This window comes from Ciona intestinalis, chromosome 7 (assembly GCF_000224145.3).
Source record: "Ciona intestinalis chromosome 7, KH, whole genome shotgun sequence".
Classification (NCBI taxonomy): domain Eukaryota; kingdom Metazoa; phylum Chordata; class Ascidiacea; order Phlebobranchia; family Cionidae; genus Ciona; species Ciona intestinalis.
Genome location: NC_020172.2, coordinates 519,114 through 545,884, shown reverse-complemented (window position 1 = coordinate 545,884; position 26,771 = coordinate 519,114). Strand labels below are relative to the sequence as shown.

Below are 26,771 nucleotides of genomic sequence, written 5' to 3'. Positions count from 1 at the left end.
ATGACATGTAAAGCAGTTGTCCTGTGATTCCTAAAAAGTAAACATTTAGTAGTAGGAATTATGCTTAAATTACAAATCTAGGATACACTTTTATTTTTTTAATAAAATTCTTGTTGAGTATACTCTGGTAAAACAAAGAAAATTACTACAGAATATTAATTAAAAGTATACACATACTTACATTTTTTCTCCGATTGAGCAGCTGACTAAACAACAAGAACGAGCTTAATAAGACCTATCTCTCATTAACTGCCAATGTGCCTATTTTGAATCAAAACCACATAAAACAAATCAGAATTCTAAAAACTTGACTGCCAACAATAAATTTCCTCTCCTTACGTTCAAATGTCTTCGCTTGAGTTACAATTCCCGCCTTTAAGCGTAAGAGAATCACGTGGCTAAACCGGGCGTTTCTATTGGCTGGTTCAATTCGGCGTAAAATTTACGTGCGTCCACACGTAAAATTTAGGGTATTTACATGCAAAACGCGTAATTTTTACCGGTTTTTCCGTATTTTTAAGTTACGTATGACGTCACGTAAAATTTTACTGTTAAATTGACAGTTAATTTTACGGATATTTCTAACAGTGCAGGTCTTTAGCGCGCTGAGTGGCCACATACGTGTTTGCGTGGTTTAAACACATATTTTTTGAGACTGGACTATTCTACACGAGACCAGAACTCCCAGAATTTGAAGTTATTTCAGATAACAAAGCAAAAAAAACTATTGTTTTAAAACATTTGAGCAAAAATAAGGGAGATAGCCTAAAAGAGAATAAATGGAGAAACAACTATTGCATTGTCGGTTTTCCACGGAACAGCACGAAAACAACATTTACCCCACCCTGCATTGTTTACGCCATGTGCTAAGCAAGTAAGGTATTTCACCTCGTAGTACGTTAACCACTATCTAGCCTGGGGTGAATTGCAATGGAGCCAGGTGATACCGTAATTCAGACTGTGTTTTGAAATTGTCATGGCTTAAGGCAAATACAGAAGATTTAATTTTGGGAGAGGTTTCTTATTTCACACTAACTTTCGTATTATGTGTGTCATGTTCTAGTAGACGTTGCGGGATATAAAAAGATATCTGTAAGGTTTGCGCGTTTAGGTTGTTTACGGCTTAACACACGGATATCGCGTACTTTTTCTGCACGCAGGAAAAATACTTAAAGTCATGGGTAACAAGATGCGGGTGCTTTCGTTTCTGATTTGTGTTTTTAGTAGCATTATTTTAAAAGCTAGAAGCCAGTTGAACGGTAAGTAACAATTTTTTGAAATATATTTTTATTAATTACATATAGCCTATTTAAAACATATCATACTTTTTAACTGGTTTGGTTCGGAGCCTAATTTGTTTGAAGGCTTATAAATAGTTCCCATGCCTTATGTGCTTTGGCCCTATATACCTTTTTCCCACGCCCCTATAATACATATATGCAGTAACTCGTAAGCGCGAACAGGTTGTGTAGAACGGAACACCCGGGTATTATAACGAAAGCCGTTGTCCCGTCACGGGAGGAAAAGTAAAAATATTTTGTATTCATATATGTGTAGGCCATGCCCAAACGTATTTGTATTTCTAGATGGCCATTGTAGCAGACTGCCCGTGGCATGTGTCAACCCATTCTGTCGAAACATGCAAAGATGGAACAACGGTTGTCATCGTTTTGCAACATGCGAGCGAGATCCAGAAACCGACTTAAATAAGTGCATGTGTCAACCTGGTTTTGTTGGTGACGGAAAACTGTCATGTACGGGTGAGTGAACAGCATTGATTGCTACAGAAACCACTTCGCTTTGCTCTTCCGTCGCACGTAGGCAGCAAAGTAGAACAACAACTTTAATAAAGTAATGTAAAGACACTGAAACGCAGATGTAATGAGAAAGTACCTTTTAGAGCATATGTCACTCTAGAATAGCGGAACTAGTTCACTCTGGTTCAAAACAACTTTCATTTAACCTTTATACCTCAAGCAGTTATAGTAGTTAAGTATAAGATGTTTCATGTTTACATCATCTCATTTATTTTGCTTTATTTGTCTCATTCAGAAGTAAACTATGCATATTTACATATTCATATACCCGTATAGTTTTGACTCGAGATAGCGTTATTAAAAACATGAATATGACATATGGGATATTATACATTGCTAACCGCCGCATACATCCTCTATATACCCTAGACTATAGAGTCTATAAGTATTTCAAACTCAAAAATGGACACTTATGATTTGTTCCTATATATAAGGAATCTTACATTGCAGAGTCCGGCTCTAATACACCGTTTGAAGACAATCACTGCACCGGTGGCTGCGACCCAAACGCGAGGTGCATGCCCACATACGTCAACATTAATCAACAATTGCTAAGCTGTGTTTGCAACCACGATTATGTAGGAAATGGAAAATTTTGTATTCGCCGCACAATACCAAGTAGGTTTTTAATTAAATCCTTTCGTGGTACAGGCAAGTGTGTTTATATAGCCAATTTTGTATAATTCATATTTCTGTTCACCAAAATATATAACGCTAAAAATACAGCATTTTATTGTTGTCTATAATGTAGCAGGGTGGGGCAATGCGGGACACCTCATTTTTCTGTTTTTTTTATACCACTTGGTAGTAAACAAAGAACATTTAAAGAATTATTAAACCGTATTCTCACGGCTCCCATAGGCTGTTGTTAATTGTTTAAAACACGATCAGGATATTTGGATAATATTTGTTAAAAACGTCCCATCTTGCCCCACAGTATTTTTAATTCTCACGTTGCGGGGCTACTGCAGTTGTAACACACGGACACGGGTGTGCTGTTTCACACAATCCGTTGGCGCTTACGAGTGATACATACTTTGCAAACCTTTTTCTCTTCAATGTTTTGCAGACGACCTCCCACCGGCATGTAGGAATTGTCACCCTACACGTGGTAGGTGTATGTACAATATATTCCTACGCAGATATCATTGCGCTTGTAGGTCTGGTTATCGGGGGAATGGAGTTACTTGTTCGTCAGGTATGTAAGGTTGTAACTCCTTTAGGAAATAACTGTGGCCTTTAAATTATATCCCTAACTGTCGTATAACGCAAATATGGACTTTTAACTTCGCATGGCGGAGACGCACTGGTGATAAAACATGGATGTTCCGTTTCACACATCTTGTGCATACAATTTTTTTAATGAGTTACAATTTAGACAACTCATAGAAGACCAGTAAGTTGAAGCAATTGTCGTTAAATAATTTTCAAGGACACATATATACAGTCACAATGATAACAGCGAGGAGCTTTGAACCCATAACCTCCGGGTTAGATACAGGCGCGCTTATCACTTTCACACCAATACACATAAACATAATTGGCCATATTACTTTTAACAGTTTCAACAACAACAACAACGACGACGACAACAACAAGAGAGCCTACGCCTCCTCCACGATGCCTCCAGGTTTGTCACAGTGATGCAAATTGCGTGTTGGGGTCTGGTAGCATCGGGATATGCATGTGCAAGTCTGGCTACTTTGGCGATGGCATCAATATTTGCAGACCGGGTAAGCATAACATGAGCTTTGTGAGTTAGGCAAAGGTTTAAATAGTTCTGATTGTTAAGGTTACTGTTATATGTGTTCAATCGGGTTTTTAACTAAATTTATAAAAATTATTAAGTTATATAAACACTGCAGGTTTTGGGTAATGTAGAAACTTAGGACTGTTTTTATTATTTTAGTAAAGGTGACGCAGCCTTTATAACTAAAACTGATTATGTGTAAATTCGGAGAGAATATGATGTTTTTCAAGACTAATTAAACGCAGGGCCTTCTTAATTACAATTTATGAGTTGTTTAGTATCTATACCGCATATGCCCGACATATAACCCAATATTTTTGTTATAACGTGCTATGGGTAAATATTATTGTTGTAAAAACGCCAAAAGCGTTTGAACTAGGAATTGTTTAAAAATCTTTACCACTAACAGACGCTGTTTTTAAATATTTGTCCCCAGATGAATGTTCGTTGACCTGCATAGAAAACGCCCACTGCGAACCACAAGAAGTAACAGATCTACCACCATTTAAATGTGTGTGTGATTATGGATATCGTGGAAACCCTCATTCACTATGTCTTAAGTGGCCAAATGGTGAATTTATTTTTTATATTTCAGAATAATTATGATAAGTAATGTGGGGAAAAACAGAATACCGTTAGCACATATTATTTCATATTTTCCAATTGTATTTTAACAATTAAAAAGGCAATTTTAAACTCGTAAGGAAAGGGTATTCAATTCAGTTAGTAATATTTCTTTACTATACCACATGTGACACTAAAATAGAATGAAAGTGTGTCCCATCTTTCCACAACCTTAAAAGCATACAAATAAAATATAATAAAAAAATTCTGGAAATTGCAATAAAAATTTAAATGGACTGAGCAATATTTTTTGTCAAACTGACCATATAGCCGCAAATATTTACTACAAACTTAACTGTAATTTTTAAAACTGTTTTCATATTTAAATAAATCGGCCTTCTATTTTGTAGATAACACTCGAGTCTTGGGCTAATGAGATATAACGTCGTTTGTTCAAAATATCCAGAAATATAATGCAGATACACGATGAACTCATCCACAGTCCTTGAAGGTTTATTGCATTTTCAAAGCTACGCCATTACATTCGATATTTTACCTAATATGCTTTTATCATTTTCCTCTGGCAATACACGCCCTTACCATTGTACATACAGATACTTACTGCATATATTGCTTACAACATGTAGTTTACTCATTATACAAAAACATTCAAAATATATTTGTATATCACAAAGATACAGATTCACACTATACGCCGTAATTCGTAATATACGCTATATTGCTCAATATTGCTTTACTTGTACGTTGTACTCGCAACTGCTTTTGCTTAAACATGCTAATAAATTTCGAATTTTTAAATCATTTGTGTTTACCTACATTCACAGCCAACATAAACCAAAGAATGCCAATCTGGTATATAGTTTAATCCCTATAACACATGGACGAAACTCCAATATCAACTTGTGTTTGATTACATACGGGCACATTATAAAGTATTTATCACATAATACACCAATGTCCTGATCGTGTTTTAAACAGTTAACAACGGTCTAAGATATATTTTTTCGTCTGAAATTAAGTTGGTACCGGTAAAAGTAGATAAAAAACACGTCTGACGCCGAGTCTCGTCTTCCCCGCCCTACTATGCAACTTTAAACGCCTTAGAAATCATGGTCACTAATTTGATCTCACTAACCTCCTAATGAAAGTCTAATATTTAAAAAATATTCTGTTAAAAATGTGTTCGATTTTAGCACTTTTTTTCGCTAGAGCACGTACGTTCATGTTTTTCATCGCAATTTTTTGCTCTTGAGTACCAAGCACCTTATACTTGCTGAATAGAAAGCATAAAAATAAACAAACATAAATAATGTTTAAATAAATGGAGATTTAAACTATACAACTGTACTTTGTTACATCGTATAGGCAAAGAAAATAAAACGTCCACCCTGGAAACGTATACAACACAGTGTATATATAGGCTGTATCGTAGTCCGTGGGATAATATTGACATGGGTAATTTTACATATTTTTCGCAATAAGGCAAATACAAGCTATTCACGCCTTCCCACAACGGTAAGTTGAAAAAAAACTTAACAAGTTCGTTTAACTCATTGCGAAAGTCACCGCTTTTGCTCGATTTTGGAAACAAGAGAGCGGCAGTTGTACTATATACTCAGTGTTTCTATGACTCTTATGGTATATAGGACACGCCTCTCATAATAGACCGTTACACAGAAATTTATAAAAATTAACTGGTCATTTATTCACATATAACCCACATTAACAGTATAGAGAATTTAGGAGCCATATACTAACGAAAAGATTTAACACTATGTCGGTGTGTTTCAAAATTTAACAACGTCGGTGTGTTTCACTTCCTGTATTGCTTTATTATTCAGGCTGTATGCAACGTCAATTGACTAAACCATCGATTTTTGTATAACGTATGCATATAAGCATATTATAGCCGTGTAATAGCAATGTCAACAGTAGACGAGGCTTATGGGCGGTCGATATCTACCTACCCCATTAAGAGCTCTACTAGTAAGCCGTTGATCGTGTTATTAAAGCTATGTTAACGTATTAACCTTAATACTGACAGAGGTGAGAAAATATTACAACTCATGGGCGAATAAATATGATGATGACTTGACAGCCATGTCGTACCGCGCACCTGATGCAGCAGTTGGTAAAGCAGCAACCCTTTTATCCGAAGAGCAAAAGAAAGTGTTTAAAGTACTTGACCTAGGATCAGGTATAGGCAAATATATAGTAGGGTGAGGAAGATGGGCGTCTTTTAACTCTATTTTTCCTTGTCATTTAGTAGTAAACAAAGAACATTCAAAGAAATATAAAACCGTATATCCTCACGACTCCCATACACCGTTCTTAATTGTTTAAAACACGATCAGGATATTTGGATATTATGTGCTAAAGGTGTCCCATCTTCCCCCACAATACTCCATATTAATATTGTGGGATAAACTTTTTGCCACGAATTTGCTTGTTATTTTAGGAACAGGGTTGGTTGGTGTTTCCCTACGTAAGTTTGGATTTCAAGGAGAGGTTACAGCGCTGGATGGCGCTGCGGAAATGTTACAGTTGGCCAAGAAAAAAAATATTTACAAGTAAAACAAATTAGATGTTTGATTTGCGGTTCTGCATCCGAGTTTGAGATTTAAACGCAATAACGAAAATTGGTCCTCGTTCAATATGACTCGAAAATAGAGAAACCGCATGCCCTATATAACCCCCGTAGTATATCGGCCAGCAATCAATCGCCGAATTAAAGCCTGATTAATAAATGTATATCTTCTGTCTTACGCATGTATTTAATAGCAAGTATTGACTTGTTGCAATTCGACTTTATGACGTCACATTACTCAATCACAATTCTACATTAATCAATGACAACCTTGCGGATACGACTTTATATCATGGGAGACTTATTCTCATGGAAACAAACCCCCTGTTGAACGAGGGTCATGCTGTCCCGTTCAGCTCCCGACAGGCCCAAATCATGACGTCATACTGCTGTCATGTGATCCTGTCTGGTATACAATTCGCCATTTCCCTAACACAATAACGAGAACTACCCAATTATAACCCAGAGGTCAGTCTAGGTTTCTGGCGGGTTGTATTACGAGCTCTTGCTCGGCGGTCAAGTATAAGCTTTTGCCCGATACTGTATCGTGTAGTTATGTATCGGAAAAAAGGAATAAAATATAGCAACACACCATGAACTGTTTGATCTCTGGTTATAAACGCAATTAGTACTACAGTAGATATAGCACCCCGCCGAAGCCTGTGTATGAAGTTGGTTCAACACGGGGTCGTTTAACCCAACCAGCATTCATGTTTATTGAATGGGGGCTATAGGCTAATCGACTAATGTATTTTACAGCGACTGTCACCAGCACATTCTTACTTTAAATCACCCCCTCCCCTATCCTGACGATAATTTTGACTTGATCATTTCCGTTGGAGGGTTTGGAAATAACATGATGCAACCGGATTGTTTACAGGTAAATATAAAATCCATGGGTAACTATCATTGTACAGAATTTCCGAACATAAAATTAGGGGTTGTTTTATTTCTCTTCCTTGACGTTGGAGACATAAAATCAAAACGGCATTTGTGACACAGGAAGTATTTCGAGTACTAAAACCTGGTTGCTTTTTCGTTCTCACCATTCGTCTGCACAGCAAATCAAACGAATATCGAGACCGCTTAAATAAGGAACTGAAACAACTGGAAGCAAACGGCTTAATGCAAGTAGCTTCAAGGGAAGCGTTCATGCAATATAACTGGAAAGGTGTGACGAGTGATCAAGGATTAGATTTTAACGATCAGTTTGCAGACGTTTATGCTATGTTAAAAAATCAACTTTGACTTATTTTTATTCACATGAGTGCTCAACCATATTTATTATAAATAGATTGTATATTGTTACCATATAATGACATAGTTTTTGCTATTAAAATATGTTCCAATGTAGCGTTTTAGGTTATATATAACAGGGACATTCATATAGAAATGAATAAGACTTATTATCCTCATCCCACGGGCAGCGATAATTCGTTTCAACGCGAATGTTTGATGGTATAGGCAGTAAAATTTGGCAGTATACAACTAAAGAACAATCAAAGAGTTATAAAACCATAGTACTCTAAACACTGTTTTAGAGTACTATGATAAAACCGTATCCTCACGACTCCCATATGCCGTTAATTGTTTAAAACACGATCAGGATATTTCGATAATATGTACTAAAGATGTCCCATCTTCCCCCTACCTACTATATAATGCATCTCTATTCGTTTATATAAGTTAGGACACTACATTTACCTTTGAAATTTTGTTTTGGATTTTTATGTTTGGTTGTCGTTAAGTATTTTGCCAAGAACACCCAATCGTATCCTCTGAGCCCTGGTTTCTATGTTCTTTGCTCAGGGCTGGAGCAGAGTCGTGTAAACACCTTTCTATGGATCTGGGCTGGAGGAGACCAATCTCAAATATGATTTTCCTGGCTACAACGCCGTTCTCTATACCGATCAAAGGAGCATTGCCGCCACGATCTCCTCGTTTTCACATACCTACTTATCAGGGTATAAAGTTTGCGAGCGAGAATAATGTTTCACATGTGGACTAAGGACTAAATAACTGTTGCGGTAATACTGCCGCTGGTGAGCAGTGAAAACTTTGGTCTCAAAATGTTCTATACGTCTCCATGATACTCGCTGTATAATTGTTTTTTTAAACTCGGGCGTTCGTATCGAAAATTAACTTTGAAAATGCGCGAAATCGTGCTGCGTCACCGTATTTTTCGTAAGAGCCGTCACAGTTTAGATTATTACGTCATAGAATGCTCATTACCACCTTTGGTTTTTAGGGATTTAGGGGTTAAAGGTAGGGATTATGGTTCGATTAAGGGTTAGGGGTTTTCCCTAGCATAAAACAGTGCGAAACACAAGATTATAACGTAATGTACGTAATATGTCACTATTGTGACGTAACATATCGCTATTGTGACGTCATAATTCGTTAACCCTACGCAAGTCAGGCGAATTACGGTGACGAAGCATGTTTTCGCGCATGTTTGCAAAGTTAATTTTCGACACGAACGCCCGAGAGTTTTCGAAAAAAAATACAGCGGGTATCAGGGAGACGTAAGGAACATTTTAAGACCAAAATTTTCACAGGTCATCAGCAGAAGTATTAGCTTATCCTATGTGGTAACCGTCGTCGGCGTATTTAGTGGACAGTCACTCCAACACCCAGGACCAAAGTAACCCCAGGACCAAGACGTTCTTGCAGTATCTTGCTGAGTCATTAGTTATAGTGCTGACAGCGACTGGTAGTCATGTGACACCGATGACGTTCACGCTAAAAGTAAACAAAAAGTTCCACGAATTTTGTTTTGCGTAGTTTATTATTGCGTCAATGTGAACAAGTTGTAAATTTGACTATGTTAATTAGTTTTAGCAATTCATACCCATAAACAATAGTGTATACGTGGTAGGCAATGTTAGCACTTTAGACGGTTTGAAATATCGACATGCCAATTCTTGTACCACAGACACACAAAAGTCAGTCTTTTTGTAAATCGTGTAAAAATATCTGAGTTTTACTGCATTTGACTTTAGCTTGGTAACATTTAATACTAACTGCTTTAAAGAGTAAAGTTAAAGGAATTTGAACAAAATGCTTTCATCTAAAGTTCCTGTGTTGAGCACTACAGTTATGCGTGGTGTGTTGGTGTCAAAGTTTGGGGATCCTGATGTGCTGGAAATCAGAAGAGATTTGCCGATTCCAAAACCAGAAGCAAATGAAGTTCTTGTGAAAGTTGCTGCTGTAGGTGTTAATCCTGTGGATACATACATAAGGTCAGGTAACTATGCCAGGCTGCCTGTTCTACCTTACATACCAGGCAATGACATGGCAGGAACTGTTGTGTTTGCTGGGGCTGATGTTAAGAATGTAAAAGAGGGAGAGAGAGTTGCATCTTTCATGCATGTGAAGTCGGGGGCATATGCCGAGTATTGTGTTGTAAACTCAAACTGGCTTGTATCATTACCTGATGATTATGACTTCAGGAAAGGTGCTGCCGTTGGCACTCCATACTTTACTGCATATAGAGCTCTGTTCACTAAAGGAAATGCCAAACCAAGTGATATTGTATTGGTACATGGGGCAAGTGGTGGCGTGGGAATGGCAGTGTGCCAGTTCGCTCTTTCTCAAGGTATAACAGTGTATGGAACAGCTGGTTCTGATGAAGGAATAAAGGCAGTTCGTACACAAGGCATCAAGAAAGTATTCAACCATAGAGAAGAAGGTTATACAGAAAAAATTATGAAAGCAACTGGTGGCAAGGGCCCTGATCTGATAATTGAAATGCTTTCCAATGTAAACCTTAACAGAGACCTACAGATGCTTGCTCCCAATGGGAGAGTAATAATTGTTGGATGCAGAGGACCGATTGAGATCAATCCCAGGCTAATGATGGGAAAGGAAAGTCGTGTTGAAGGGGTTGGACTTTTCGTCACCCCTCAGAACGATTTTTCAAACATGAGCAAAATCATAACTGCTGGATTAAAACAGGGCTGGTTAGACCCAGCAGTGGGATCAGAGTATTCATTAAATAGTGCCGAAAAAGCACATAAGGATATTATTCATAACAAAGGTGCTCAGGGAAAAATGGTGCTAATTGTTTAACATATTTGAACTTGCATTGTTAAAACAGTGGTGCTGGTGGGTAATGTAATTAGTATTGAAAATAGACTTGATTCTAGTTACCTGCCTTAATAAGTTAAATATAGATCATTAGATTACTATGCAATTACCCTGCTTTTAATAGCTTATTGTTTTAATGTTTATTACAGATCCTAAAAGATAGCTGCCAAAACCAAATCATAATATTATATATATACATTTATAGTATACACTCCTATAGACCTTTTCTAAACAATTTAAAAGTGCATATAAAAATAAACCAAAAGAGAAAAAAGAATAATTGTGCTTATAAAGACACATTATTATAAGTTATACAATCTTTTTGGCATTTAGTTTTAGTTTAAATTTATTACACAAAACAAATAATAAATATGAGTATGGGTGAACACTGAACTGCATCGTTTTTTTGCAGACTTCACATAATGCACAAGGAAATTTGTTACACTTAGTTGTAGAAGTCTGCAAACTGATAATATATTGTGTTGATGATAAAGCTGGTTTTACAATGAATAAAGAAGATAATGAGAATTATGATTTCCTGTTTAAAATTATTCTCATTGGAGATCCAGGTGTTGGCAAAACATGCATTGTGCAAAGATTTAAAAGTGGTTTGTGGCTTGAATCACAGTCATCTACTATTGGAGTGGATTTCTGCATGAAGTCGTGCCATGTGGATGGAAAAATTGTGAAATTGCAGGTATTTTGGGTGGGAGCGGAATAGTCCGGCGCCGTGGCATAATGGTTAGCGAGCCTGCCTGTAACCCAGAGGTAATGGGTTTAAGGCTCGACGCTGCTACCATTGTGGACGTATGTGTCCTTGAGCAAGACACTTAACGACAATTGATCCAACCCAGTGGTCACTAATGGGTTGTCCAAATTTATCAGGAAAAAACATGAAAAAATCCAAAAAAATAATCACCCACAAAGTAACATACATTATGTGAGCTGATTTTGTTTCCAGATATGGGATACTGCAGGACAAGAGAGATTTCGTACCATCACACAAACGTACTACCGCAGTGCAAATGGAGTTTTATGTGCATTTGATATCACTTCTGAATCCTCTTTCTACAATCTTACACAGTGGATGGAAGACGTATCTAAGTACTGTGCAGGGGACGTCCTTAAACTTCTGATCGGTAACTAATAACTTTATTAACATTGTCTTGTATATGACGGAGCTTGTGTACCGCGTGAATTCGGACCAAACATCACAACGTCTCCTTAACTAAAAAAGACACTGTTTAAATGCCAACCTATACAGTGCAGTGTGCAATACACGCAGGTATTTAAGAAATGAACTTTATACCAAATGTTTCCTCATTACTTTGAACATAGCTTAATAATCTCTGTTGAAAATTTAGGAAACAAATCAGACAAATCCTCCGAACGAGTAGTTGACGCAGAAGAAGCGTCCAACGCAGCAAGCAACTGGGGTGCGCTAGATTACGTTGAGACGTCGGCAAAAGACAACTCTAACGTAGACAAAGCTTTCACTAAGATTGCAACTGAGCTTTTGCATAAGCACTCAAATCCGCATCTGGCACAAGGAGAACTAGCGGCGCGTTCTGGCTTCAATCTAGACGGCAACGGAAGGACTGTCCCAGTACGGCGGGGTTGCTGTTAGCCGGGCTATATATCATGTATTGCTTTTTCTATAAGCGGATCTTTATCTTCTTCAATGCACTTTCGTTTTTAGATTGACAAGACGCTGCTGCCTTATACGTTTCAGTCTAGCCTTTAATGCTGTGTTTTTGTTGTTTCGTGTGATATTATTTTTCTTGCAGTTTTTAACGCTATGAGATATTTATTAAGTTGCCATACCTTGTACACACAACTATATCTTGAATTCCACTTTTCATTTATCATGTATTGAAATTGAACTAATATTTGCCATATGTGTATTAGGTAGGAAACTCTCCATAATCGCGCACGCATGAGTTTGTACAGTTTGTTTTCCTGTGACTTACTACATATATCACCGTAACAGTGTTTCAACGAATAATGTTTTCTGCTCAAATAAATATTTAAGCTAAACAAAAAACTTGTAGTGAGAATTAGACACCTGAGCGTTACGATCTAACTAAGTACTAGGGAACTAATAAACGGGCGTGGTGTGTCAAACAATTAGATCTGTGTTTGATCAGCCACACGAGGATAAAAATAAGCGACATTTGTTCAACGAGGAAGGTTAGTATGCAGGTAACACGCCTTTCATGTGCTTTAGTTTGGTAGTTAAAACAGTGCGCACCATGTGTCCGCTAGCTGGTTTCCATGTTTACAACTGCGTTGTTATTAATCGTTTTGGATTCTCGTTTAACTGCCAGTTTGCACTATGCAGTTGAAGCAACTAACGGTATAATATTTTCGGGGAAAATATTCACAAATGATAGAAGCATCGAGATTTAATGCTTTAACTTAACACATTGGTTCATCAGGGAAGCTTTGGACGACATCATCATACCTTATCTTGCTCGCATGTTCCTAGACATTACGTATTTGCTGGCGCGACATCTTTAGTCACCGATGTCTCGTTATAGGCGTTGGACATCCAACTATCAACTAAACACGTATATACAGGGCCGTATCTCAGACGGAACCCAACGAAACGCAATTATTGAAGCTTGATATATTTTTTTAAGTTTACCGATCGGCATCAAAACACTTTACACCCAGGTGGCTTTAATTTTTATTGAATGAATATAAATGTATGCTCTCGTAAAAGATATAATGGGATGGGAAAATATGGGACACCTTTAGCACACAAAATTATATGGGTATATGGGAGTCGTAAGAATACAGTTTTATAATTTTTTAAATGTTCTTTGTTTACTAACAAATGTGGGACGAAAAAATAGAATGAGAAGGTGTCCCATTTTCTCAAACCCTACTATATATATCACTGAAAAAACGCCATATATTTTAGGTTTGAAAATAATGGGGATATGTGCTTAAGGGTCCCGTCCTTTTCCACTCTAAGGGGTCCCGTGCTTTTCCACTCTACTATATTTCAATGTATTCATTATAGGCTATATGGCATGGGATATAGTTTGGAAAACAGTTAGCTGTTGCAGAATAGCTGAAGTGTCTTCTGTAAAACAACACAGAGTGGCGACCATGTTTGTTAATCCAACCACGAAGTTTCAATGTCATTGTTTTACTACTGTTAGCACGAGTACTAACTTTCATGGACGAATGGAGTTGTGTATAGTATGGTATAGGCACACTCGCATATGTACGTACCTGTTAACGTCTGTATAGATGCCAAACTCGGTATATAATAAATAAGTAATATTCATTTTATTGATTAATCCATTAGTCCATTTTGAAACCTATGTAACATATAGCAGGGTGAGGGTAAGATAAGACACCTTTTCATTTTATTTTTTCGTTTCATTTGGTAGTAAACAAAGAACATAAAAGGAATTCTAAAACAGAGTATCCTCACAACGCCCACAGACCGCTATTAATTGTATAAAACACGATCAAGACGTTTGCATAATATGTTCTTAAGGTGTCCCTTCTTACCCCACAGTACTATATATATGTCTATATACTTGTCAATAATTTAACCCGTATTGTCTCCCAATTGGTTAAATTTTATGTGTTAAACCTCTGACTGATAGTAAAATCACGGCTTCTCTGGCTTAACTGTCGGGCGAAGTGTAACTGTGGTCTCATGCGCGAAACGTGGTCACGTGGTCTCATTACCATCACACAGTATACCATGCTTATATTAAAGAAAAGATTTACCCAGGCCACCTCACAACCTAATGTTAATTTTGATACTCTGGTGTTAACAGGCAAATTTCAGACAAACATTTCAATATTCACGCATATGAAGTTGAACATTTTGATTCTAAATATATTTATTAGAAGTGTTGGTTAAACAAATTGCTGATGACTGTAGTCCATATAGGCCCATAAACTATGTAACCTTTGGAACGCGTATAGTACTGTATACACAGCCTGTGTATATACAGGTTTACGGTTTATATGTATATTCTTGTATGTTGTGTTATAGTGACAGTAAATTAAGTTTAACCGAGCTACAGTTACTTTATGAACAGTATAATAAAGCTTAATAGTACCGTGGGATAAGTTGGGTACAAGCATACGAAAATTTGTGCTTTAAAAAGACACTTAAAGACAATTGCATAAACTCAGTCTAGGCCTATAAGCGCCATACATTATAAAAAAAATCGTCAACAAAGTTACTGGTAAACCGGCAGGAGGTTGGAAACATCATTTTTTTATTACCGACTGTCGTTGCCACGCCACTTAAGGTTAAATAAGTTACATTTATTCATTGAACCTCTTGGTGGCGTAAAAGACCGAAATTTCCCGAATATCAGTAAACCAAACACAATGTAGGCTATGTGCTGGTGATTTGTGACAACGGTACAACAAGAACGTTCATTTATTCTTTTCTACCACTACTATAAACACAATGTTATTAACAAAATTAAAGCTTTCATTATTGCAGTACTTTGGTGTCCATTATTTTGTAAATGTAACATAAATACAATATGCCGAAATATAAAAAGCATAAAAGCAAAATATCTGCACTTTTTCTCTTTTTAATGGAATCTTATGACATGTCTTATATCAGTAAAAATAAGTCCACCAAAGTTACTTAGGCATTTAGAAAAACAGCATTTTTCAAATTAAACAGCATTTTACAATCAATAATATTTATTTGTTGGGTCTTGTGTATAAATGCATTTTGTATTTTATGAAAACTACGTAACCACAGTGTAAGAAGCTACTACATTAACATTTTATACAAGAAGCTACTACATTAACATTTTATACGCGAGATAAAGATGGATTGATGTAAGTTTGACCCACTAACTCACTTACCTATTTCGAAAACTTCAACGCATTCTTTTCGCTTGTGTGTATTCGAATATAGCCTCTTATGTTTCCTATTGTTTAAACTTTAAAGTGAAACGTTCGTTGAACTAATTTACATATAACCAACGTTTCCTCCCGACTCCCATGGACGGATGGACCGTTGTTAATTGTTTAAAACACGATTAGGATATTTGGATATTATGTGTGAAAGGTGTCCCATCTTCTCCCACCCTACTATATATTGTTATGATTAAGATGGTGTAAGTGTATTCTGTGCGATACGAATACAAAGCGTTTCATAACATACGACATGGCTGTCTCGTGTTATATAGAATAATTAAAACTGAGCAGGAAAGGGGAAATGATTGCGACCCGTAGTGTTTCCCGTTTCGAGTTGTGGAAAATGTATAAGAATTAAACTGCTTTACAAAATAAATAATATGTGTTAGCACGGCCTACTAGAGATATCTCTCGTGGTGTCAGCCGAAATACATACGAGAGATATCTCTCGTGGTGTCAGCAAAATACATACCTATACTTTATGTTATTACTTTATTACTGCAAAATGTATAAGGTTAATTGTATTTAACCATCACTTTTGAAACAATTCGTTATTTAAAAAAAATTACAAATGAAAATATTTATATGCGTGTAGGTGGGGCTGGGTGAGGTCAATTTGACATGAGACGTGCTGTACTTGATATTTAGCATGTGGGTGTTTTTAAGGCTTGTCTGCCAATATTCGCTTTATTGTGTGTTTTGCGTCGTAAATAACGCAACCGTCACGAACGGTTTCACGCCTCTACTTATTCAAAGAACTTATTAGACCGTGGTCCATTGAATGTGAACACGACTGAAATATAAAGGTAAGAGAACAAAAGTCAAATTCCCTTGGCCTTGAAAGCAGTAGAATACCACGAGAATTACGCGAGAAACACATGGGCGTAAATCAGCATCGATTTTTCTTTACTTTTAAAAGGCAACAGAAAGCGTTGCTGTTACTTTATAATTTAAAAGGTGATTCGAAATTAAAACTTCCCTTAATTAAACGATATGATTCCACATAAAGCCATCTTATGTAAACATTGTCGGTATGATTCCCCTTTAATAAAAGTTATAACAATAAGTTTAAAAGCCCTGCAACGCCAGAGCAACACTCCATACGTTATACAATAAGCGTGCTTAGTAGTTCCTACGCCCAAGTCACACTATGGAGTAAATTAATTACCTCCTTTCGTTGCGTTTCAATAGACACTCAGTAAAATGTGACACTGCTTACTTTGTCGGTGTCCCCTACCAGTTAAAAAGCCACAACGATGAAACTTTATTCCTTCACAAAAGGATTGGAATGTAAAAAATATGAGACAACCGAAAGGGCATTCAGTCTAAGAGCGTGGTGTTTTTCTAAGACATGTGTCCGTCTCATTTTACTGAGTTGTTCCGTTTGGTATTGGCGGGAAATTGCAATTGCCAAAATCCCGGACGTGACAGAAAACCTATCTTATTACAAAATTTACATAAAGAGTGTTGTGCAGTGTGTTGTACAGTTTAGAGGTATATACTTTAATACACGTTCACAATATTTGAACATTCTGTGTAGAAAGTGTCCCATCTTACCCCATGGTACTATATAAACGTTTCTCTATACCGAGCAAAATAACGTAGAAACTCAAAGACAGAAAAACAAGTAACAACATATTGATTCTCAAACTCTGTCAACGATCCCTAATTTTCTGCTTCTTCTGCCCAGCTAACAATCCCGAAGGGTTTTACAAGGCACATGAGAATACGAGTTAGAGCGAAATACGATTTTTATTGAATTATTCGAGATAATCTATCTCACATATTAGATTCTATGCCTTTGAATGTGACGGCAGACTTAAAATAAAACATTTTCTTATAGCTAGATAAAATTTGAACCGAAACGCACTGTCTGTATTATATCCAGTGCAGCATACAAGGTTTATGCGCATGGTAATGCACTGTATAAAATTTTGCTTCAATAGTTAACTTTTAATTGTTTTATCACGTATAGCGTGTTGTGAACAATAAAATGTTTCCGTTATACTTCTTGTCTTTTTGGTTTTGTGTATTATTTTGAACATTAATTGTTACTGCAACATCATATTAGGGTGGGGTAAGATGGGCCATTTTCTCAAGCTCTTATCACAACCATTAGTAATAAGAAATATTTACAGAATTATTTAACTGTAGATCCTCGAGATTGGTTCAAACACGAGTATAAAATCTGATGTATTTATTTTATGCTAACGATATTCATCTTACCCTAAAGAACTATGTCGAAGCTGTCTACGTATATATGTTTGCCATTTCCTATTTCCGATCGGTTGAAATGAATTCTTTTCTATCCGATTTATTATCTAAAGCAGAACGGCAGTAAAAATACAACGGAAACGGAAAATGTTTAAGAATATTGACCACGGTGAACCCAATATATCATTCTGTACAAGATATCGAACATGGAACTTATAGAAAAAAAAGCGTTGACAAGTGATTTATTGACCAATACCAACGGCGACGGATGTTCGCATTTACCAAGCTGCAGAGAAAGCGTTAGGATCGACAGTTTTAAACATTAGAATAGCGTTGTATATTTTTACTGCAGGACCGAGTTTAATTTTAAGAATTTTTAAAATGTCTTCTTGGGTTAAGAGAAGAAGTGACTCTCCGTCTATTTCGTGGTCGATAAAGAAAGTCCCACATTCAGTCTTCCCGGTTAGGACGTTAATGAATTCTGCAACTTTCTCTATAGACCATGTTTTTACTTGCTGTGCTTTGATGCCTTCTACACCAGGCAGACGTCGCACATTCTTTTCCCAGCATACAGGTAGTTCTCGATTCGGGAAGGGGTTTAGACCTGGCAGGAAGGCTTGCTCAGATGAACCCAAGGAATCAACCGACTTTCTTGTTCGCGCGTGCCTGCGACAACGATGGCGACGTTGGTGGTGGTACGAAGAAGATTGCGTGGAGACATTTGCTTCATAGCTAGATTTTCTGTCGACGCTGTAACTAGAATACAAGTTCGCTTCGGGGCGACGACGCCTTCCTCGCTTTTTCGGCACAGGATTATTAATCGAATCCCTCCTTGCAACATTGCTGGTAGTATGTGAGGTACTTCGGGCGCATCTTCTAGGTGCCCGATTGGCAAGGCGATCATACATCACCGCTTTGTTAAGATTCTTCGGAGCGTACGGGCAACCAAACTCAGAATGATGCTTGCGATGATTATTCTGAAACTTGGTTGATTTAACGTGCCCAATACCTGAGCAACCGGGGGTAGGACAACCGCCTTTAGAAAGATCTCGATCTTTTACAACGACCGGGGGTTCAAGCGGGTGGTCTGTTTTCTGGCACCAGTTTATAGGGTGTATGTCGAAGCTGTCTACGTCATACCACTCGTCGTAAATCGTATTCCAGTCGTCGAAGTGAACTTTAATTCTATGTTTTTCTATTTCACTAACGGTTGCAACTCGCACTAACGATTGGTTGCGTGGGTCGACGGCTTCAAGCTTCATTCCAACTTCAAACTCGTGTTGGATGCATTCAAAGCATTCCGCTGGTGCTGCCCGTCGCCCTGTTTCATTAAGATGCTGATCCCAGGTAAAATATTCGCCCACAAAACCTTGGGGAGGAGAAAGTAGTCGACCGTTCTCCTGGCACCACCCGACAGGGTGAATAAGCGCGGATGAGGTGCGTGACCAGTAATCGTATTCCGATTCCCAGCCATCAAAATGTACAAGAACGTGTTCACCCAGCATGTCTATAATAGTGGCAACGCATATTAGCTCCGAATTTTGTCGATCGATCGCTTCCAGTTTATCGTTAAGCTCAAACTTAGTAAGGTTCGACAATGAATGGGGCATGGAAGCGAAGACCTCTTCAGGAGCGATTGTAAAGTTGGGCATGCGTTCTGCGTATGCGTTCCAACTAAACGTTTCCGGATCGAGTACTTTGGGCGGGGCTAGCTTTCTTCCTGTCCGTTCACAGAACCCACAAGGAAAGATGAACGGAGAGTCGGAATTCACCCAAATATCATAGCAGTCTTTGTAGCCGAGGAATTGCAACCTTAGTCGGTGGCCACGGACACGTACCACTGACATAGCACAAAATAAAGACTGGTTTAAAGGGTCTATCGCTTCTAGAAGAAAGCCCACTTTGAAATTGTTCGGTTTTAAGGGATATGGATCTCTTCCAGATACCAGTCTGAAATATTTTTCAGTGGCACCGATGGCGACACACTCCTCCAAGTATTTGGACCAACTAAACTCAACTTGGCCTTTTACTCGTGGTGTGTCGGGGTTGTTGAGTTTTGTCTTTGGTTCGTCGAAGCCGTGAGATCCAAAGCTCGAGGAAGGAAGACGAATCTTGATTTTGAGATCCCCTGTCTTGCCGATTTGCTTCTTCTTTGCAGGCTGGGGTATGATGCTAAGTTTGCGTTTGTGAGTCCTTGCGTTCTGTGCGATACATTTCTTCCCGCAATAAGCACCCAAGAAGTGTGAAGCTCTGCCGACATGTCCGCAAAACGAGCAAGTCCGCAATTCTTTGTTATAAGCACCGGTAGACGAATGCTCTGTTGATATATAGCAAAATGCTGTAACAGCTTAGCCATTCTGCTTCTTACAACGTTCATGCATATATACAGTAATGTATCGATCAGGTTAATTTGAAAGCAAAGCTTAATTACCTTAATTGCGCACATGCAAATCAACCGAGACTGTGTAATATAGGATACTGGGTTAAGCATTTAAAGTCTTAACTTTAAACCACGGTTTTTCGGCAAATGCTACATGCTTACGCACGCCGGGTATTTCCAAAAGAAGTTATAAAAATCCACCACAGTTTTATATTCTCTATTGTAACAAAAGCTTTTAATGGTCTGAATTATTGAAAAGGCGCATTGGCTAACTCACCCGTATTTATGCAGGTCATGTACTCAATGTTATCGCCTTCATTTCTTATTTCATCATCGTCTGTAAGCTGAAAAATTGGTTTCCAAGTGATAAGTAGAAGAATTTAACACCAATTTTTAGATTAAACACTTACCACACCTTACACATATTCCGCGCGATTTCAACTAAATTTATTATAAAAGAACATATAGTAGGGTGGGGGAAGATGGGACACCTTTTCAATCTATTTTCTCCTCCAACTTGGTAGTAAACAAACATACAACGATTTTTTATAAAACTTTATCTTCACGGCTCCCACAGATCGTTGTTAATTGTTTAAAACACGATCAGGATATTTGGTTATTATGTGTAAAAGGTGTCCCATCTTCCCCCACCCTACTATAAGTATATTTTACCTTTCCTTCCATATTAACTGGTGTTTCTGCCTCCATTTTAATTTCTAAAACAGAAGGTTCGTTATATTCGTTTTGGTTTTGACCATGATCGGTTGGGGATCTTTCACTGTTAGCAATGTCTTCGTCATCGCTTATAACTTCAAGGTATCCTGTAGAATTCATTCGAAACTGGAAAAAAATGTGAATAAATGTATGAATAAACTATAATAAAATGTAGGTTTCATTTTCTAATCCGACGACAATTATTGACGACAATTATTGACGACAATTAAACAACATTTGAAATGATTTATGTATTAATACAAAATGCAAATGAAAAGACTTAAAAACGAATAACTTACTTTCAAATTGCTGCCGGGCAATGTTGCAACACCATCTTCCCAAGCTAGATCAGCCGAAGCATTCTCTTCTTCATGAACCTCAAGTTTTTTCAGCTCATTCTTCCCGTTGTCGTCCGTGGTGGAAAGGTTTGTTTCCGGAACGTTATATAATGTCAATAGATTGGGATTCTGCAAACGATCAAGTAAAATTTCTGTTTGATTTCCGAAAATAACTAAACTTCCACAAAATGTTTAGGAGTTTCAATAAATGGTTGAATTTACTTTTATCTATTTTTATCCCCTTGATTTAAACTAAGAACATTTATTTTCAAAACCTTATTTCAACCCTTTAAAGCTGGTAATGTTTTTAAGGAAGTGTTTTTGTTATATATTTCAGTACATGAGATCTATATGGCCCATGGGATATGCTCAAAAGGTTAAACTTCTAAGATAGCTAAAAGATAAATTCTCACCCCTTTGATGTCGCCCGTTTCAGAATTTGACTTCGAGTTATGACTTAGTTGAACATTATCTTCGGCGTTCATTTCTTCGAAAAGTTGATCATCACTTTCGTGTGGGAGTTCGGCATCATGTGTCTGTGTATAGAAACGAAAATCAAACTTATGCAGAGCGTTCTGATGATCACTGTCTTACATAATACGAAGAATAAAAATTCACCTTATCCGTTTAATTTTCGGTAAACATTTTACTATTTAGCAATTTCTAGGGAGAACATATTATTTAAAAAAAAAAATATTACCGAGTCGATATTAGGCCACGATTGACTTCGTTGTTCCTTTTCTGTGTTCCCGCTTTCAACAAGCGACATGGTGGAATAGCATCAAAATTCTCGGAAATATTACACAGGTGTTGCGAAATATAAAAATTCTACTTTGCGCTACATAAAAAAAAATTATATTAAAAGCTCGTTTACGAACCTTCACATTTTTCATGTTTACATTTAAACAGAACATAATGTTGTTATAAATCCGAAACAGACTTCCGCAGTTAAATCATCTCAGTTCGTATTCTTTTAAAAGACTGTCACGATTTGTACCTAAACCGTTATCCAACTTTTCTATCAATACATATGGTATAATAATCGTATTCATATTAAAAAAATGCTCATATAGGGTTATGAAAAAAATAGGTAAGTTAAAACATATAGCTAGAAAAACCTAAATTACTCCGACTCCGTACGGCGGAAAGAATTATTTCAAACATGTTACAAAGACGTGTTCCCAAGAGACGTACATTAGTTGTAAGATTTGTTTTAAGATATCACAAAGCATTAGTACATGTCCTATCAACGAACTGAATTACCACAAGGCTTAGCAACGAAGAAAAAATAAATACCAAACCTTTCGCAATCACATTTAACGCTGAGGCCACCTTCGGATATTTCAATTTTCAGTGTAACAAACTCTTTGAGAAACTATGCTTGAAAAGTAACTTTAGTTATCTGTGTGGTACAACTCGACTTACTATACTACTTAAGCAAAACTTTTAAACTTTGTTTCTAAATACTGTATTCCCTACTTCATGTAACAGAGATTATAATGCAATCTGGTACTGGCTTTGCTGGCGCGCAAACAGTGTGCGCCAAACGTCAGAAAAACAATGAAAGAATGAGAGAGAAAGAAGGCGCCAAGAGCAAAAGGAGAAAAACTCACGCAGCGCGGGGGAAAATGATTAGAGGCGCCTCTGCACTGCCTTGCCGTTTTAGTCGACACAAAAAATCTTTCTAATGTTTTTAACATTAAACCTATTAATAAACCGACTTACATAACAAATTGTTTGTCAAATTAAAATATATGTATTTACTTTAGACTTTGGTAAAAAATAAGCGAGGAAATTTTCTTTTTTTTAATAATTTACTCTGTAGCTTTTGGTTTAAAACTTATATATAAATATTCTGATAAATACGTTGGGGATTTTTTTCTTTTTGTAACAATATAATCATATAATTAAAAAAAAACAATAAATAAAAACGAACAGTAATTATGCAAAAAAAATAAAAACAGATTTTAAAGTACACCAGTATTTTCAAAACGCAATACACTTATTTAAAAAAATATCCTTCAAATTCGGTAAAAATACTTTCTATTGCTTTTACTTAACTAAAATCTTATATTCGTGACTGCCTATTAATTATATTAATGTAGAAACAATATAGATAATACTATGTGAACTTATGATCAGTTGTGTAAATGGCTATAATTATATACTATAAGTACAAAGTAAGCAAAGCTATTGAAAAACGTCCCGATTTGCTTCAATGAGCATTGTATTACAGGCTTCAGAAACGAAGTCGTCATTAACGCAGGAAGCGAAGACATCATGACTGGCAAAGAGAATGAAAGAGAAAAGGAAAATGGGGCGGAGGAGCTGATTGGCGCAGAACCGTGAGGCGTTTTTGCCACGTTCGAAAAAGAAAAAAAGGAGGAATAAAGTAGGCTGGGTTTTGGAAATATTTTATTGGAAATGTTGATTGGTTGCACTTCAACTTAATCAGTGTACGTAAAAAGTACTGTACCAGACACCAGAAAATGTACTTTCGTTTTTATTATCAAATATTTTATTTCTTTGCCCCGGAATTTGTTGGTTTAAAACATACTAGAGATCTTTTGTTTACAATAGCGAACCTTTGTTAATATTTAAAAGAACGACAACAGAGACGAAACACTAAACATGCGTTAACATGAACTTTAATAGGCACCAGAGTTCAATACAAAAAAAACTATAACTTCAGTTTACATTTATAAAGCGTATGGGTAAAAGTTTTTAAATCCCAGTTGGAAACTATGTCTTTTATTAGAAGTCGACCAGCTACGACGACAAACATAGCATTTTATTTCCCTTCCTACGCACTAAGTTCAACGAACCCAAAGTAGTAACAGTTCGTCGTCATACCGCGAGCGACACTCTATATTGGATTGACTTAGGAGTTTATTCCAAATGGTGGATACTATAATAACGTATGTTGTGCTATTGATTCAATGACGTTGGTACACGTCACAAACACACTGCCTACGCCTGGTCTAATTTAAGAAAAATACTTTCTCCGAAACAGAGCCCGAAAGCAGTATGATCCTGTAAATATTAATAATACATTAGTTAGGGTAACAATGGCTACAATTATTTATTCCGGAAAACCCAATCAACTACTTTGTTTATAACAGTATTTTTTAGATAAATAGCCATATATAAAAAGGCTTATTCTAAGACTATAGAAAGAGTGACTTTTGACTATACGTGAAACAGAATTATTACTAGTGACACAGTAACTTCAATTTAAGCAACCGAAGTCTTAACAGCAGCGGTTGACATTTCTGCGAAAATTTTACCCAAAAGAAACCAAGCAAATAAAATGAATCTCTAGTTTAGTAGCTGGGACATATTACGTCAGATTCCAAACTTAGAAACGCGAATATGTGTGTGCAGTGTTACTTAAAAATAGAGCTTTTGTACGAAGCTAAAATAGCTTTTAAATTCGGCAAACTTTTAAAACTTTAAACCAATGGCGAGCTTTAAAGGACTGTAGCACTTGAACAGTCATGTTCAACATAATAAAGCACACTTGGATTTAAACGCAACAAGAACTGACATGCGTCACAGAGCTTGAAGTAATTTAATAAGAATAAAGCAACGGTCGTTTCGCCTTAATGGCAAGTCTAATTTGGTTTTTATTTAGCTACTAACTATGGCCAAAATTATTACGCTAATGTGAATCGGATTGTAACGACAAGGTGTTTTGAATTGATCCTTTAACTGTCTAATACAAGGGCGTTAAGTGCTTATAATGTTTAAATATACCAATCCAGGTTTAAAAACGAGTAAAGAATTAAAATAAGATACTGTACCGCATCACATGCATACAGAGTGACGCATGGCATAATTGAATAACAGTTCAATGCATTACTGTGTTTGGTAACTCATAACACGAACTGTTATTCGACCAGCACGTCAGGTTAAAAAAATATTTTTTTTTAATTTCATAAAATAACCGTATTTTTTGTGTTCCGTTATTGTTATCATACCGTAAAAAGTCTTTATGAAAGCATTCCTAATATTACTGTTTTTGTTATGAAACTTGTAATTTATGTTATAGATAAAAATGGAAGTTTTTTTTCAAGGCGGTTTCGCTTAGTTTTTGATAAGAGCAAGCCACTCACACCCCTCCGCGCTTTTTGTTCTCTTTTTTTATCTTAATCAATTCTCCGCTTTTCCGCTGTCGCTTAAATTTCCTGTTCATAAAATATAGCAGGAACACATTTATAATAATAACAATAGGCTCTCACGTAACCTATCACATGTCACCGGTTAAAAAAACGTATAATAAGTCTCTGGTTAAATTACGAACAAAAACACCGTTTCAAACGTATACACGGAAAAGTTTCCAACAGAATCCAATGACCTAAAATAGCCATATACAATAGCCTTAAATTAATTTGGGAAACTACATATAGGTTATAAAAAGAAACAGGGTAATTTTATAGTTACAGCATATTCAGCATACATTTATGGTCGGTTTGAAAGCTTTGGCTTTGGTAAAAATTTCTAATGCAAAGTTATCGCGTGTCTTTGCCAATACAATCGACATTCAAAATTGATTATATTGTCTGCTGCGTAAATGTTATTTGGCTCAAAGAGATCACAGTGCAAAATACTTTAGCTTGTTTCTAAGATTAAAGTAATAATATTGATCAGCAAGTATAAAGCGACGGATTACAAAAATAAGATAATAAATCAACATCATACACTTTTAACATGTTACTTTAAGCAAAGTAATTTATACACCAAAATACATAGAGCCTACACCAGTAGAACTGTGTATGTAATAAGACAGCAAGACCAGTAACTGTTTAGTTGCTTTTCATTTGCGTCATTCGATATACTTGCTTTCATGAGGCTGAGCTTGCCACTTCCTTTGTTCATAACGGCAGTCAGTAGAATTGTCCCAACGGCTTTCCGTTTTGTTTTCTATGCTTTCAAAACAGCTTGTACTGTACTTGCAAATAAACTTGCTTAAAGTTTAAAAGCTTTTATTAAACTAACATAGGTCATACGTTACACTACAGCTGATTGACCTTTTATTACAGATAAAGCTAAAACGTACAAATTGTCCTTCTGTATAAAATTATTTGTGTTTATTATTCAATCTAATTTAACACGGGATGTTTAAATTCTTGTTCAAGTAGCTTTACTTTTAATAATTATAGTGTGTTCGTGTATGTAATGGATATTGTATGTTATTGTATGTTATGGATAAAATTATTAAAGCTATTTAAATGTTTTTCTATAGTTGTCATTCGTATTCAGTCAATTCTGTTTTAGCAATCGGCAATATAACTGCTTAGTAAACAAATGGGTTGTGTCGGGTTGTGGTATATACTTTAAAGGCAACGCCCGGGGTTAAAAATGCTGTTTATTAATACTT

General features: G+C 36.5%; 6 protein-coding genes across 7 annotated transcripts in view; 4 read left to right on the top strand and 2 right to left on the bottom strand.

Moving 5' to 3' along the window:
* LOC100181232 (zinc finger protein 622) overlaps positions 1 to 15,194 on the bottom strand; it is a 26,223-nt gene extending 11,029 nt beyond the window's left edge. Inside the window, exons 1-2 of one of the 2 annotated variants that reach the window (XM_026835010.1) lie at positions 15,189 to 15,194; positions 5,416 to 5,421 (exon numbers count right to left, since the gene is read on the bottom strand). The gene's annotated coding sequence lies outside the window, so the exon portion shown is untranslated. Of the gene's footprint in view, positions 1 to 5,415; positions 5,422 to 8,119; positions 8,134 to 15,188 lie in introns of those variants that run through there. The other variant, XM_018812605.1, reaches the window with a different exon arrangement.
* Positions 1,023 to 4,946, top strand: LOC100186726 (stabilin-2-like). The gene is made up of 7 exons (XM_009860622.2): positions 1,023 to 1,259; positions 1,587 to 1,760; positions 2,268 to 2,435; positions 2,887 to 3,015; positions 3,380 to 3,550; positions 4,004 to 4,138; positions 4,542 to 4,946. Exons 1-7 carry the CDS (start codon positions 1,178 to 1,180, stop codon positions 4,562 to 4,564), a joined length of 882 nt encoding a protein of 293 aa, XP_009858924.2. The 5' UTR covers positions 1,023 to 1,177; the 3' UTR covers positions 4,565 to 4,946.
* Positions 6,030 to 8,105, top strand: LOC100184327 (methyltransferase-like protein 27). Its single transcript, XM_002120531.4, has 5 exons — positions 6,030 to 6,138; positions 6,197 to 6,349; positions 6,611 to 6,722; positions 7,499 to 7,619; positions 7,742 to 8,105. The coding sequence occupies exons 1-5, from the start codon at positions 6,075 to 6,077 to the stop codon at positions 7,985 to 7,987; spliced, it is 696 nt and encodes a 231-aa protein (XP_002120567.1). The 5' UTR covers positions 6,030 to 6,074; the 3' UTR covers positions 7,988 to 8,105.
* Positions 9,495 to 11,239, top strand: LOC100176554 (quinone oxidoreductase). Its single transcript, XM_002122360.5, has one exon. The coding sequence runs from the start codon at positions 9,800 to 9,802 to the stop codon at positions 10,808 to 10,810; it is 1,011 nt and encodes a 336-aa protein (XP_002122396.1). The 5' UTR covers positions 9,495 to 9,799; the 3' UTR covers positions 10,811 to 11,239.
* Positions 11,246 to 12,872, top strand: LOC100186779 (ras-related protein Rab-43-like). The gene is made up of 3 exons (XM_002122137.4): positions 11,246 to 11,525; positions 11,790 to 11,967; positions 12,193 to 12,872. Exons 1-3 carry the CDS (start codon positions 11,334 to 11,336, stop codon positions 12,453 to 12,455), a joined length of 633 nt encoding a protein of 210 aa, XP_002122173.1. The 5' UTR covers positions 11,246 to 11,333; the 3' UTR covers positions 12,456 to 12,872.
* Positions 15,195 to 18,042: 2,848 nt separating the features above from the next.
* Positions 18,043 to 22,806, bottom strand: zf(c2hc)-1 (zinc finger (C2H2)-1). Its single transcript, XM_002122710.4, has 7 exons — positions 22,693 to 22,806; positions 22,092 to 22,229; positions 21,805 to 21,927; positions 21,353 to 21,520; positions 21,012 to 21,179; positions 20,617 to 20,683; positions 18,043 to 20,276 (listed from the first exon to the last, which is right to left on the bottom strand). The coding sequence occupies exons 2-7, from the start codon at positions 22,158 to 22,160 to the stop codon at positions 18,238 to 18,240; spliced, it is 2,634 nt and encodes an 877-aa protein (XP_002122746.1). The 5' UTR covers positions 22,161 to 22,229; positions 22,693 to 22,806; the 3' UTR covers positions 18,043 to 18,237.
* Between the last annotated feature and the right edge of the window lie 3,965 nt (positions 22,807 to 26,771).